The sequence below is a fragment of the Diadema setosum genome, chromosome 11, assembly GCF_964275005.1.
Source record: "Diadema setosum chromosome 11, eeDiaSeto1, whole genome shotgun sequence".
Taxonomy (NCBI): Eukaryota; Metazoa; Echinodermata; class Echinoidea; order Diadematoida; family Diadematidae; genus Diadema; species Diadema setosum.
Genome location: NC_092695.1, coordinates 5847946 through 5860366, shown reverse-complemented (window position 1 = coordinate 5860366; position 12421 = coordinate 5847946). Strand labels below are relative to the sequence as shown.

Here is a 12421-nt window from a genome sequence, read left to right as displayed (position 1 = left end):
ATACCTTCAAGCTGTCATTTTGAAAAACAAACAATGGTAAAATTATCACCGCCTACGTACATCCGATCATGGATGGTCCGATATATCACTAAGAAATGAAGCGCTACTGCACGTCAAGGTTAAGGGAGATTTCCTGCGGGTTGACCCGTTCCCTTGCGTGTCTTCATAAAAATATAACACTCCCCCCCCCCCCCTCTTTTTGATTTATCGTTTTGAAAGACCAAAACCGGATTCAAGATGTGCTTATTTTGAAGATGGATGGAAACCGATGTTTCAAGAGCCAGGTGATAACAGAGACATATAGGCCTATAATGGTGCAGGCTAGATTTTGATCCATGTTAGAGAAAAAGAGAATAAAGAAAAGGAAGAGGAGGAGAAGAAGGAAATGAGGCAGAAGAAGAATAGAAAATGAAATATAGCACACACAAAAAAAAGACAAGAATTGAGAAGACAAGGCAGAGGCAGATAACATGGTAAAAAAACAAACAAACAACGACCTGATAAAAAAATGCAAAAAGTAAAGGGCGAGCATTGAAAAAGTTTTGAACGAAATACATGGCAACACGGACAGCCCGACACAGAATAACATGGATATACTATGAAGTTGAAAGAGTTATGATGACGCTACAAAACATAATAAGTATATTTATGTAGCGCTATACTCGTAACGAAAGGAAACAAGATGCCTGAAACGCGAGGTAATGTTCGGAAATCTACACTTCTAATGAAAACTTAAATCAAAAATACTGAAAGAAATAAAGGCTTCATCCAATTGAAAAAAAAAAGACAAAAAAGAGAGGGAATTGTCATGAACAGATATATGCAGGCGAATAAAAGGCTGGTGACGTCACCAATATCACTATTCTGAGAAAAGTTTCGAAACTTGAAATTCCATAACTTTCGGGTTCTCTGAGCCATTTTAATGAACTTTTCATTCTCTGTTTATCCTGTTTATTTTACTCCTCAAGAAAATTCAAGAGTACATAAAATTTTCACATAACGATCGGACAAGAGAAGCAAAAAGTTTGGATAGTGGAATTTCGCGACATACTTTAGGCGGCAGTCAAGTACTGTGTGTACATAAAATGGATGGATTTTTTTTTTCCAGCAAATTTTGTAAATTATCTAGACTAATCGCAAGATGAACACCTGTGACGCTAGCAATTCTAGCGACGATCATAGGATTATGACATACAGCCGTTCTCATTTATCAGTATCTATACCTTCATCAAGGTCTCTATCGTGAAGAAAATCGTGCGTTGAGCAAACACACAATACCATACGTTTAGAAAACGATGCAAAATAACTTCGCGATGTGGTACGTTTGTCTTCAATACTATAGATGGGAAATGGACTCATAAAAGTTACAGAAGTATGCAACTATCAACGTCATTTACTGACTATTTTGTCGTTTTTGTTGTTGCTGTTGTTGTTGTTGTTGTTGTTGTTGTTGTTGTTGTTGTTGTTATTTATTGCACGGGGAAAGGACGATTGACAGGCCCTTTTGAATTCTGGATGGGGGAAAGCCTTGTGAAAGAATTCTATCTGACTTCTCAGTCTTCACTTTGACAAAATGTTTCAATGTACAGTGTAAATTCAAACTGACTATATTGCGCATTAAAAGGAACTGGTGCAAAGTTAGATCATGGCTTGTGAGATTTCCTTGGTGCACAAATGTAGTTCTCTTACACAGACACATCCACCAAAAATGGGCTGCAAAGCCCATCACAGTGATCAATCCCATTAACACAGTCGTGATGAGCTGGCCGCCCGTTTCTCCTCCCCCACGTTTTCCGTTCCTCCCTCGGGGGTCATCAACTTGACCTTTGACCTGAAGATCCTTCCTCTCTTTAAAGCACGTGTCACGTCTGAACAATAGCTTTGCAGTTTTCTTTCTTTAAAGGCCAGCGATCTCCAAATTCCAAGAAACACATTTTTTTTTTCCAGTTTTATTATCTGATTGATTATACGCAACGAAACGTGCTAAGTAACTGTCATAAATAGTAAAGCAAATCAATTTTACGTGCATATTCACATATATTTTATCCGTGCTATTCATGTCCTCGTCCGTCTAGTCCTGTGGTTTTGCCAACAAGTCTACATCGCAGAGAAAAGATATATTTTCAGACTTCTTGATTTTCTCGGATTTTCATCTGAAGATGGTACATGGCATCTGCACAGCGTGCGCCCTATTATACATGTATGCTACGAAAACAAACCTAATGTATACTGCTATGCTATAAGGACGTACGATAACAAATGGAGATATTCTTTGACTGACCTTTGACCTCATATTTGAGTAGGTCGTCTCCAAGTCGCCATGAAATACAAAGGAAAAATGCAATGTCCTTGAATTGAAATACAACGCCAACAAAACTATTACGGTATCAAAAGTTTCTCTGAAAGTTATAGAGACCATCAATGTACTTCGCAAGACGGCAGTATCAATCCCAAGTATACACATACACACACACACACACACACACACACACACACACACACACAAACACACACAAACACGCACGCACACACACACACACGCACACACACACAGACCCTGTAAAGTATTTCGATGTGAAAGATATGAGAGTATTTCTTTCTTTTGGTATGTAATGTAAATACATTGTATAGTGTATTATTGTATATACAGTTATGATGTACATGTATGTAAATCAGTAAAGATTTGTGTGTAGTTCAATGGGAAATTTGTAAGGCCATGACATCGACGAGTGTAACTGGTAAGATATTAATTGTTGCTACTAATATCACTCATGCCTATACATAACAAGACGGACATAACATTTCATGACTTTCTTACCTTAGTCTGAGTATGTAAAACATGTGGCATGCTGTGTGCACTCTATTCATTTCAAGAGAATACCAAACAAGTTAAAAGTTAGTCTGAAAAGAAAGAATACAATTTTACAAGCACAACAGTGAAAAGATGATCAAATTGGGTAAAAACTAAGAAGTTATGAAATTGTGAAGTTTTGCTAGTTTTCACAAAACAGTATACATGACTTGTCAATATAATATGCAAGTAGTGAGTGGATGTTTTCCCCACACAGCTTGCCTTATAGATTGTACATAAAATCTTGACATTTCCAGTCATGTTCAGATGCAAATATGTTCCAGCCTCAAATCCTATAATCGACATGTCATTATTTTGAGGTTACTTAGAAAAGAATAACATTACGTTATACGTGTATACTTTTTTTCAGATTTCGATTTTGTCACGTTTCTTCATACATGATTAATGAAAAAAAATTGTGAGGTGATGACATCATCAGCTTATTCATTTGTATATTCATATCAACTGTTCGAGAACTGATCTGCAAAAATTAACGAACTTTAAAATTTCGTAACTTCTTTATACGTGTATGTACTTTTATTCCGATTTTGATCAAACTTTCATTGTTGCGCTTGTCAAAATTTTCTCTTTCTTATTGGACTTACTTTTAACCTGCCCGGAATTCCCCTTTGAATGGAAATTAATTATCAAACAAAAGGGGAATATTCAACACGAAATGTGTACTCTTACAGGTTACTTTACAATTCATTATATTGTGTCTAACTATGAAAGTCAAAACAAACGTGTCAGAATGTAAATACATTGTACTTTGTATCCTCACCATACGACAAAATCAACATAACCAATCCTCCAACAGACAAAAAATCTGTATTCGTCATAAAGTTTGAGTGGAATCTTGTACACGTGTTGATGGAGTGAATGGAGAATGGAAATTACAGTCAAATGAGAAGGCATTCAGTGGCACGACGTTACTGATACATTTGCAACAGGAAAAATAATACACTTTTATCGACATTCACGAGTAAAAATCCCAAGAATGCATTTACAGGCTCTCACCGTCAGTGACAAACATACTAGTACACAGAACATAAGAATAGTGACGGGAGTGTAGGTGCTTTCTGAACCTAGGTTAATTTTTATAGTCATATAACTACATTGTAAATACAAACTTACAGCGTTGTACAATGTATATAAACGGTAATGCTCATTTGCTTCTATCTGGCACCGTTCCCACATGCATGATTTTCGAAAATGTTACGTGTGAGACATGTAAACAAATACAGAGTAGGCCCTACATTTATTTTCTTTTTTCTTATGGTGTGACGACTGACGAAACACAAACAAACAGAAGTACATTTACTTTATTCTGACGCATTGATTTACAATCAAAAGAACACAATACAACGTTGAGAAGTATCTAATGTCCAACAGCAAGTGATATACCTGTATTGCAAAGACAAGCTTTTGTGTCAAATACAAGTACCATATTTTTATGCGGGGGAACCTGGTCAGAAAGAAGTCACGCCATCTTGTCTCTCCCCCCCCCCCCCGTAAAGAGACACGATACCGTGCCAAAAGACTTCAATACAAAAACAAAACAAAACAAAACAAAACAAAACAAAACCCCGGAGTGAGAAGAGTAATGGGCTTGCTAGTCTGATCTGTCATGCATAGGCAACCACAATCCGCCAGTTTTCGAAATCAATGCGTGTGGCTCCGCTTTCGGAAAGTCAGTAAATAAAAACTCTTTCTTTTTTTTTCTCCATCTCTCGGTGTTACACAGTGGATATTTGCGTCGTTTTTACCTAGTTTCGAACAGGTTGCGACCTCTCACGGTAGAAATAACTGAACCCCTGCGTACTTGTTGAGAAAGAGAGAGTATGTTACTGACAAATTTGCGCTTTCCAACCTATAGAGGGAGCCCTCCAAAAATAACTCTGCCTGCACACGTTGCACCAACTGTGCAGGACACAACATTGTATGTGTAGTGTGGCGACTGCTACAGCACACGTCACTAGATGGAGGATACGCATTAAAACAATAATGGAAATAGCCATAATGATGATAATAATATCAATAATGCATATGTAAACAGTTCAACCCCCTCCCCCCCCCCCCCACACATTTTTTAACCCGGAAGTACGCAAGTGGCACTAAAACGAAATGGATGAAGTCTGAGCCGAGGACCTTTTTTTTTTTGCTTGCTTGCTTGCTTGTTAGCTCATGAAACCCGGAAGTGCCCCCCCCCCCCCCCCACATTTTTGAAAACGTTCCGCTGGCCCTGCAGTTATCATAAAATAGAATCAATTAAACGGTTAAGATCACATAATGCAAACTGTCTTTGTAGATGTTTACATGTTTGGTTTGATCAAATACAATGAAACTGAAAAAAAGGCTCACTCCGCGTCTTTTAACAATGCTAAAACACATACACACACACCGACAAAAAAATGTAAAGTTCACTGGAATCTGATTGATACGATACAAACATACACACATCCATGGCAATTTGTAACATTACCTGAAAGTCAAAATCATCTAAAAGTGTAACCCAGAGAACATCTTCCACGGCAAATCTGCAATTTAATTCAACAAATTTGCAATGTACATCAAAAAGTGAACTCAAGACAGCACATACACCAAACAGAGAGATCAAAAGTGCAAACATGTAGAAAGAGTGTACAAACACGGTTGTCTCTCAAAAATGATATTGCATGGTAAAATGTGATAACATCAATACATAAAGTCTATCACCTTTGATGACTTCTAATACAGTGAAGAGCATAGGAGAGGGAGAAAAACACAAAGAATTTTTTTATCTAAGCCCATCTACACCACTAATGTACAATCTTTTAATTTCTTTTCTCTTTTTGAACAGCAGGACTGTATTTGCCTGACTTACAAGGAGACTGAATTCAGTATTATTCCCCCTGAATAAGACATATATCCCAAACATATCCAGTTTGGATGTGTTGTAGCTGAGTGGAAAAGAGTGCTCATCTCTGAATGACACGAGTATGGTATGGATTCATTGATTCGAGCACAAGCAAAGCCCGACACGTTTGCCCTTCAGCAAGGCAATTTGTCCACATTGCTGCTCTCACCCAGGAGTATAAACATGTACCCGGTAGGATGAGAAATCTTACGTTGGTTGATCAGTATGTGCTCGCCTGTAAAATGGCTGAGACTGACTGGAATGGTCCCCAGGGAGTGGAGAGTGAGCACAATTAGTGCTGGTTGGAAATAATGTATCCATTGACTGAGGTAATAATAGTCTAAAGCGCATTGAGATACTTTAGAAGTGTGCAATGCACTATGTAAAACTAGCTATAATTATTAGTATTGGATTTGTAATAACACAACAAAAGTGGACATCAACAAATAACACTGTATCAACATTCTTAAACATTGCCCAAATCTACTTGAAATTTCTTTGCTGGATAATTTCGCCCTTTCAGTTCAAGAGTGATTACTGCGAGTGTGATCCTGCACACAAAAAAACCCCACAAGAAGCAACATGAATCACAGAAGTGGGCGAGTCAATGCATTCAGATAGACCCTTAACTGCAAAGCCCCTTTAGCATCCTACATAAGAATATATTTGAGTTTAAATCATCTAGTTTGATGGATTACGATCATTCACTTTTGTTGAGTGACATATCATTTCAAAGCTGAAAATCCAATTTTTCAGAACCTCACCTAATCTTTTTTCTAATCTACCTAACAGGCTGAAATATGTGCTATGGTTCAGAGAAATATAAATGAAAGAAAAAAAAAAAGAGGGAAAAGAGAGACTATAGATTGCAATATTATCATTCTAAAAAGTGGGACACACGACAGGAAATCTACAGGCACATTGTCAGGCATTTGTTCTACATCCTGTGCGTCGCTGAATATTCACTCGGAAATGCAAACATGTTATTCCCATCTCCTGCTATCCGCGGTAGCAGTCCGGCATTGGGGATGATGTTCCACGACAGGGTGAGTGTGACGTTTTGGTTGCTTCTGCAGAGAGGAGAAGAGAAGCAGATTGAGGCAAAGAATAAGACAGACAATGCAAAAAAGACAAGGTGACAGTTTTACAGGTCTGAAAGCAGCAAATTGTGTAAATACATCTGACAGTCATTTGCACATTGTATCAGTCAGCAATAGTGAATGGCACTACTGTATATGTATAGTACAGTAAAAGTATCATGTGATGTTTATACTTTCCTTGAAAATTCCCTTGCCATTTTCCAGCATAGCATATCTGATAAAAAGTTTGATTCAAGGATTTGAACTTGACCTCTGACCCTACAGTTTTGCCAGATTTTGCCTAGAAAACCAAAGATTTAAAGTATTTTACCACACTAATCACATTTCACATCCAGTACTGACTGAAGTAAACAGTAAAAAATGAGGGCATTACATTCCATTTCAAGCTGTTGAGATATTTTACCAAAAAATCTAAACTAAAACTAAATTGATATTGCATGAAGATCAGTCTTTGTTGAGTGACGGCTGCAAACTAAGAATGGGCAACAGTGTACTGTAGGGAAGCCCTGAAAACAAAACAAGGACCAAATTACTTACCTAAGACCATGACCATCATCAAAGAAGGGATACTTGGGCTGGATTCTGTCAAAATTCAGCTTGGCATTATTTGAAGTCCGCTTGATGATTTTGTCCCAAATCACCACTTGATTCAACTTCTACAGATGAAGAATAGAAATTTCATTATTGTGCAGGTGAAATCATTTGCTATGCACTTGAGTGAAGTGTAATAAGTTTTGTTTGTTGCTTTTTTTATTTTTATTTAAATTCTCTTTTTTTTTTTGCATTTGCATTACACATTTGCAATGAATTGTTTCTGGTCTGTATTCACATATTTGTAAATGTATATTACATCACTTGTACAATCTATGTCCTATACAAAAATAGCATTCTTTACAAATACATTGTATATGGACATGACAAATGGCATTATTAGTTTGATCAGTTTATCTTTACCAGCTCTTCTTCACATGAGTCGGATCAGCTGCATTTTGTGTTGATATTTTATTTTTCCAATTACAGTGGGATTGCTGAGAATGCACATCCCTTGATGGCTACAATAGTTAATTTGTTTTCAAATAAATCAAGATGAATAATGTTAGCTCTTTCTGTTAATATATGAAAGTTTTGTACACTAGCATTACCAGTCATCATAAACTTAGACCAAAAAAAAAAATAAAAAAATAAAAAAAATGATGCATTAGCGAAGATAGGTATTTTGTTGTTTACATAAAACAGCACTTGAAATTCTTTATTAGAAGAGCACATAAACCCACAACTTTTCAATTTGCCTGTACATTTACTAGGGCATATCATAAATTATTTTTTGGGTTAATAATTCAGCTATATTTTGTATTATGAATTCAATCCCTTGTTAACAGCATCTTTGTGAAAATAATTAAAACTCTTGCACTATTGGGTTTGATGGACTTCTGTATTCCTCACATCTATAAAAAGAATAAATGTACTGAAAACTACTGTGCAAGCAAATGGAAGATTTGTTAACCCATGATATCTTCATCTCAGCTATTGAGTTAAGTTGAATGGCTATGACCAAATAACAACTCTGGGAGGTTTGTGAGCCTACAAGGAAACCCAGTTTTTACAGCTGTACCTCATTGTAAACATACTAAAAAGGAGACCAGCTATCTACAGTGATGTAAAATCTCAAGCACGATATCACCCCTTAAAAGACAGTACTTCCATGTGAGTGAATAAGTTTAAAAAAAAAAAAGTTTCCCTGTATAAAATGCATTTGTCATTTTTGCATCACATAATGTAACTGTATCTATACTAGATTTTTATTTGTACTATATGTTGTGATTGAAAAGGTGAGCATAAACCTTACATTTTTCTCTGTCTCATATTCTGCCGTTAGGTAGATAAAGAGTTGCTTCGTGTTCCAGTTGAAAAGAGGCTCCAAGTTAGCTGTTAAGTCGAAGTAAAATCCTCCAAGATCTGCATACTCCCCGTACTGTGTGTAGGTTTCCCTTCTGCATAGTTGGGAATGAAGAAAAAATAAAGGACCTATGATATAAGACATTGCAACTACTAGACAAATTGAATGCAATTTGTCAATTAGTTACAATTAACACATCTCACCAAAAAAACAATTTTAGTGTAATTTGCACAGATACATGACAGGTGCAAATGTAGTTTTAATCATCACACACACAGAGCACTTGGCACTCAGTTGCCATCTGATGTCCTTGAATTGATATTTATGACATAAAATCTGTATCATCAGCATTCTCTTCACATTAGAACTTTGTGGAAATGGTATTTTGAGTTGACAAAGTCTTAGCAATAACTTACATGCAAACTTTAAGCTACTCACTACTAAAATGTGGACAGTTAATGAACATAATAGGTGAATCTCCCAGCTATTTCTTGGGTATGATTTGTAAATAAAAGCATTACATATTTTCTGGGACTACAGCAGTTGATGGCATAAATAAATGCTTCTGACATTACTTTCATATTTGGTTTTGCCATTAGCTGCATCATATAAGTGTATTTATAAAACATTAAAGGTACAGTATTTATAAAACATCTATACTGGGCTACCTTAGTCAAAGTCCTCTTCCAATTCTGCAGCATTTTAAAAGCAGGCAGTTGAAAGACCATTTACATGTGTATCAGTGTCACTGTGCTTTGAGAAGGTTCAGCTTGCTCGTTATATTTTTCTCCAAAATTGATTCCTCCCATATTTTTATTTTTTTTTAATTGGATCTACATGTTGTACCTTTGCATTATCCAATAACCAATTTCATGGCATATTTTGTAAAGGGTTTGCTTTGCATCATCCACATGTTATTTTATCACAATACGAACAATCCTTACAAACAGGCTTAATAATATTATAAAATAATTTCTTTAAACAAACTTTATTTACACCCTTTGTTCTATTCATCGTATTAAGCCTATCCCACATTTAGCATGTACAATCTATCCTCATTAGTTTGACTGGCAATCTGACAGATAATTCTTATTTCTCAGTGGCAGATCCAGTTGGGGGGGGGGGGGGGGGGGGAGGGGGCGCAACCGGTGCACGCCCGCCCCCTTTTTCTTATTAAAAACAAAAGGAATAAAAAGAAAACAATGAAATGAAACCTGGAAGTGGCACCAGAAATATCCGCCCCTGTTTCTTGCCCCAAAACCACAGCAGTTGTAATGAATATGATGATGCTCTTTTTCAATTGTTTGAAAATTGTTGATAAGGCCAATAAGCTTACATCTAGGCCTATAGGCTATGTCATTTTACCTCCTGTATATGGAATATATGGTACAATGGGATTCTACAAGCAGTGCTACACCAAATAATTCAAGAGAATCTAACGTTGGACAGTGAAATTAAAACAATGCAGTCAGATCAAAGAGACGGGTTGAGGTCTCAGCTCACCACGCCAGGCTATATAAAAAAGTAACCCAAGCATTTGAAATGTGAACAAACACGATATTAGATATATGGGACTAGAGTGAAGCCATAACCATCTGCTGCTTACTTACACTGTATGTTTCGAAGTTTTTATGGAAACACTTTTCCTCGTGTCCAGATTAACCGTGGTCAAGAAACATAGAAATGTCAAGGCAGCCAAAACACTCAAAGTAAATGCAAATATCGTATTTGCTCTTGACAGGAGGGTATTCATGATGCACAAGCAATACAGACGATACCGATGAAAAATAACCTCTCAGTGTTCCGTTCGTTTCTCGTACGGTAAGTACGACGCTTCAGAGTTCGAAGGTTTTATTGCAGCCTGCTAGCTAGGTGGCCGCCCGGCGAGGTTAATTTGATTTAACTTCTGTAACAGCTGGATTGGTGAATCTTGTACAAAGTCAATAGCATACTGATGTTTGGACTAAAATAGGTCCTACATGTAAGTTTATTCTAGTGAGTGTCCGTTGGCGTTGGCTTGCTTGGTGAAAAGCACACATCCGTGCCGTTAGATTCAGCTAGCTAGCTGGCTCATACGTGTACTAATTTTGTATATAGATCGCCCTCTACAGACTCTTGTATTACATGGTACAGTGATCCATGCCAGCTGCATGCAAGCCGAGGTAAGAGCACAGAAAATCGAGTTCTGTGCAATGGATAAGAGATTTTATATAGGCCTATAAAATCTCTTTCGCTCTCTCAACCCGTCCATATCCTGTAGTACTTTACTACGTTTGCACTCTTCTTTCCACTTGCGAAAATTGACAAAACTGTCGAGTAGACCATAGATATAGGTATAAAAATTATATAGATATAGATATAAATAGATATACATTGTAGATATAGATATAGATATAGATATAGATATAGATATATAGATGTAGACATAGATATAGATATATAGATATAGATATTGATATAGATTTAGACATAAATACAGATATAGATATAGATTTAGATATAAATACAGATATAGATAAAGAAATAGATGTAGAGTCTGCAAGAATCTCCAGCTAAATGAAGGAGGCAGACTTAACCACTAGAAGAAGAAGAAGAAGAAGAAGAAGAAGAAGAAGAAGAAGAAGAAGAAGAAAGGAGATAGATGAGAAAAATTTACTGAATGTTATAACACACAGATCACATAATTTGCACTTCTTAGGGGTCGTGGGTCTTCTCCATGCCGACCCCTGTCTGAAGTCATCATCGTTCAGCAATAATGTGGGCCCTAAACTCGGGGTTTGCCATGTTTGATGCTTGTTTGCATCACAACGAGATTTTCATAGATTCTTGCAATCACTGACAGTACAGGTTTCGAAAGAGACACTCTTAATCGTACTATAATCACATTTACAGTCCCTTGTTCTCACTTAAAGGCATTATTTACAAATTTTGCAGATGAAACAAAAACCCAGCTTTCATGTTATCTCCAAAATAGTTCTAGAATGTGAGTTAGGGGTAGAAATAACCTATGTAAAAATGTTAATCAGTATTATCAATGTTAAGTATTGTTAGATGTATAAAATGTGAAAAATAGTTATCATAGACTTGTTTCTAGAATAAACCGTCTACACAGTTATGATTTATTGGGAAAATATTGACATCTCCCTATATTTTAGGCTTTATTGCGAAAGTTTCATATGGTAGGATGTTTTGTGATATATACAAATGACCTACACATATGCATCAAGTGTGATAACATTTTTTAAATCACTGCGCACAATGGTAAACAGTAGGCCTACCTTTTTCTTTCTTTTTTTTTTTTTTTTGGGGGGGGGGTCCTGACTGAGCCTTCAAGACTGCTATTGAAGTGTGATGAGTGGATCACCCCAATGCGCCTCAGATACGTGATTTTGTATGTATGCAATATTATTTGAAGCTGCTGGTGAGGATAACCAAACTCATTCGCTTTTCATTACTTTCCATTAAATGAAGGGATAATAATCATATGGAATATGATACCTATTGATACACATAATGAATACTTATCAGGGGAACATTCAAAATTTGGGAAGGGGGAAATTCTAACACCATATGTATGGTCAGGGATGTGCAATGTATACAACTACGTACTATTAAATCATCCTCGCTGACTAAGGTTTATGTCAGCACAATAGAATGTGGTCGAGGCCAAGTGTTAT

At 36.5% G+C, this 12421-nt stretch overlaps 1 protein-coding gene across 1 annotated transcript; it reads right to left on the bottom strand.

Annotated features, from left to right (window-relative positions):
- Positions 1 to 5087: 5087 nt before the first annotated feature.
- Positions 5088 to 10774, bottom strand: LOC140234724 (signal peptidase complex subunit 3-like). The gene is made up of 4 exons (XM_072314762.1): positions 10355 to 10774; positions 8694 to 8838; positions 7385 to 7503; positions 5088 to 6817 (listed from the first exon to the last, which is right to left on the bottom strand). Exons 1-4 carry the CDS (start codon positions 10495 to 10497, stop codon positions 6685 to 6687), a joined length of 540 nt encoding a protein of 179 aa, XP_072170863.1. The 5' UTR covers positions 10498 to 10774; the 3' UTR covers positions 5088 to 6684.
- Between the last annotated feature and the right edge of the window lie 1647 nt (positions 10775 to 12421).

Coding starts and splice junctions, on each gene's coding strand:
- LOC140234724 (XM_072314762.1), bottom strand. CDS start 10,497: ATGAATACCCTCCTGTCAAGAGCAAATACGATATTTGCATTTACTTTG. Junction 7,504..8,693: donor AATATGAGACAGAGAAAAAT/GTAAGGTTTATG, acceptor CTTCATCTGTAG/AAGTTGAATCAAGTGGTGAT. Junction 6,818..7,384: donor GATGATGGTCATGGTCTTAG/GTAAGTAATTTG, acceptor TCCTCTCTGCAG/AAGCAACCAAAACGTCACAC.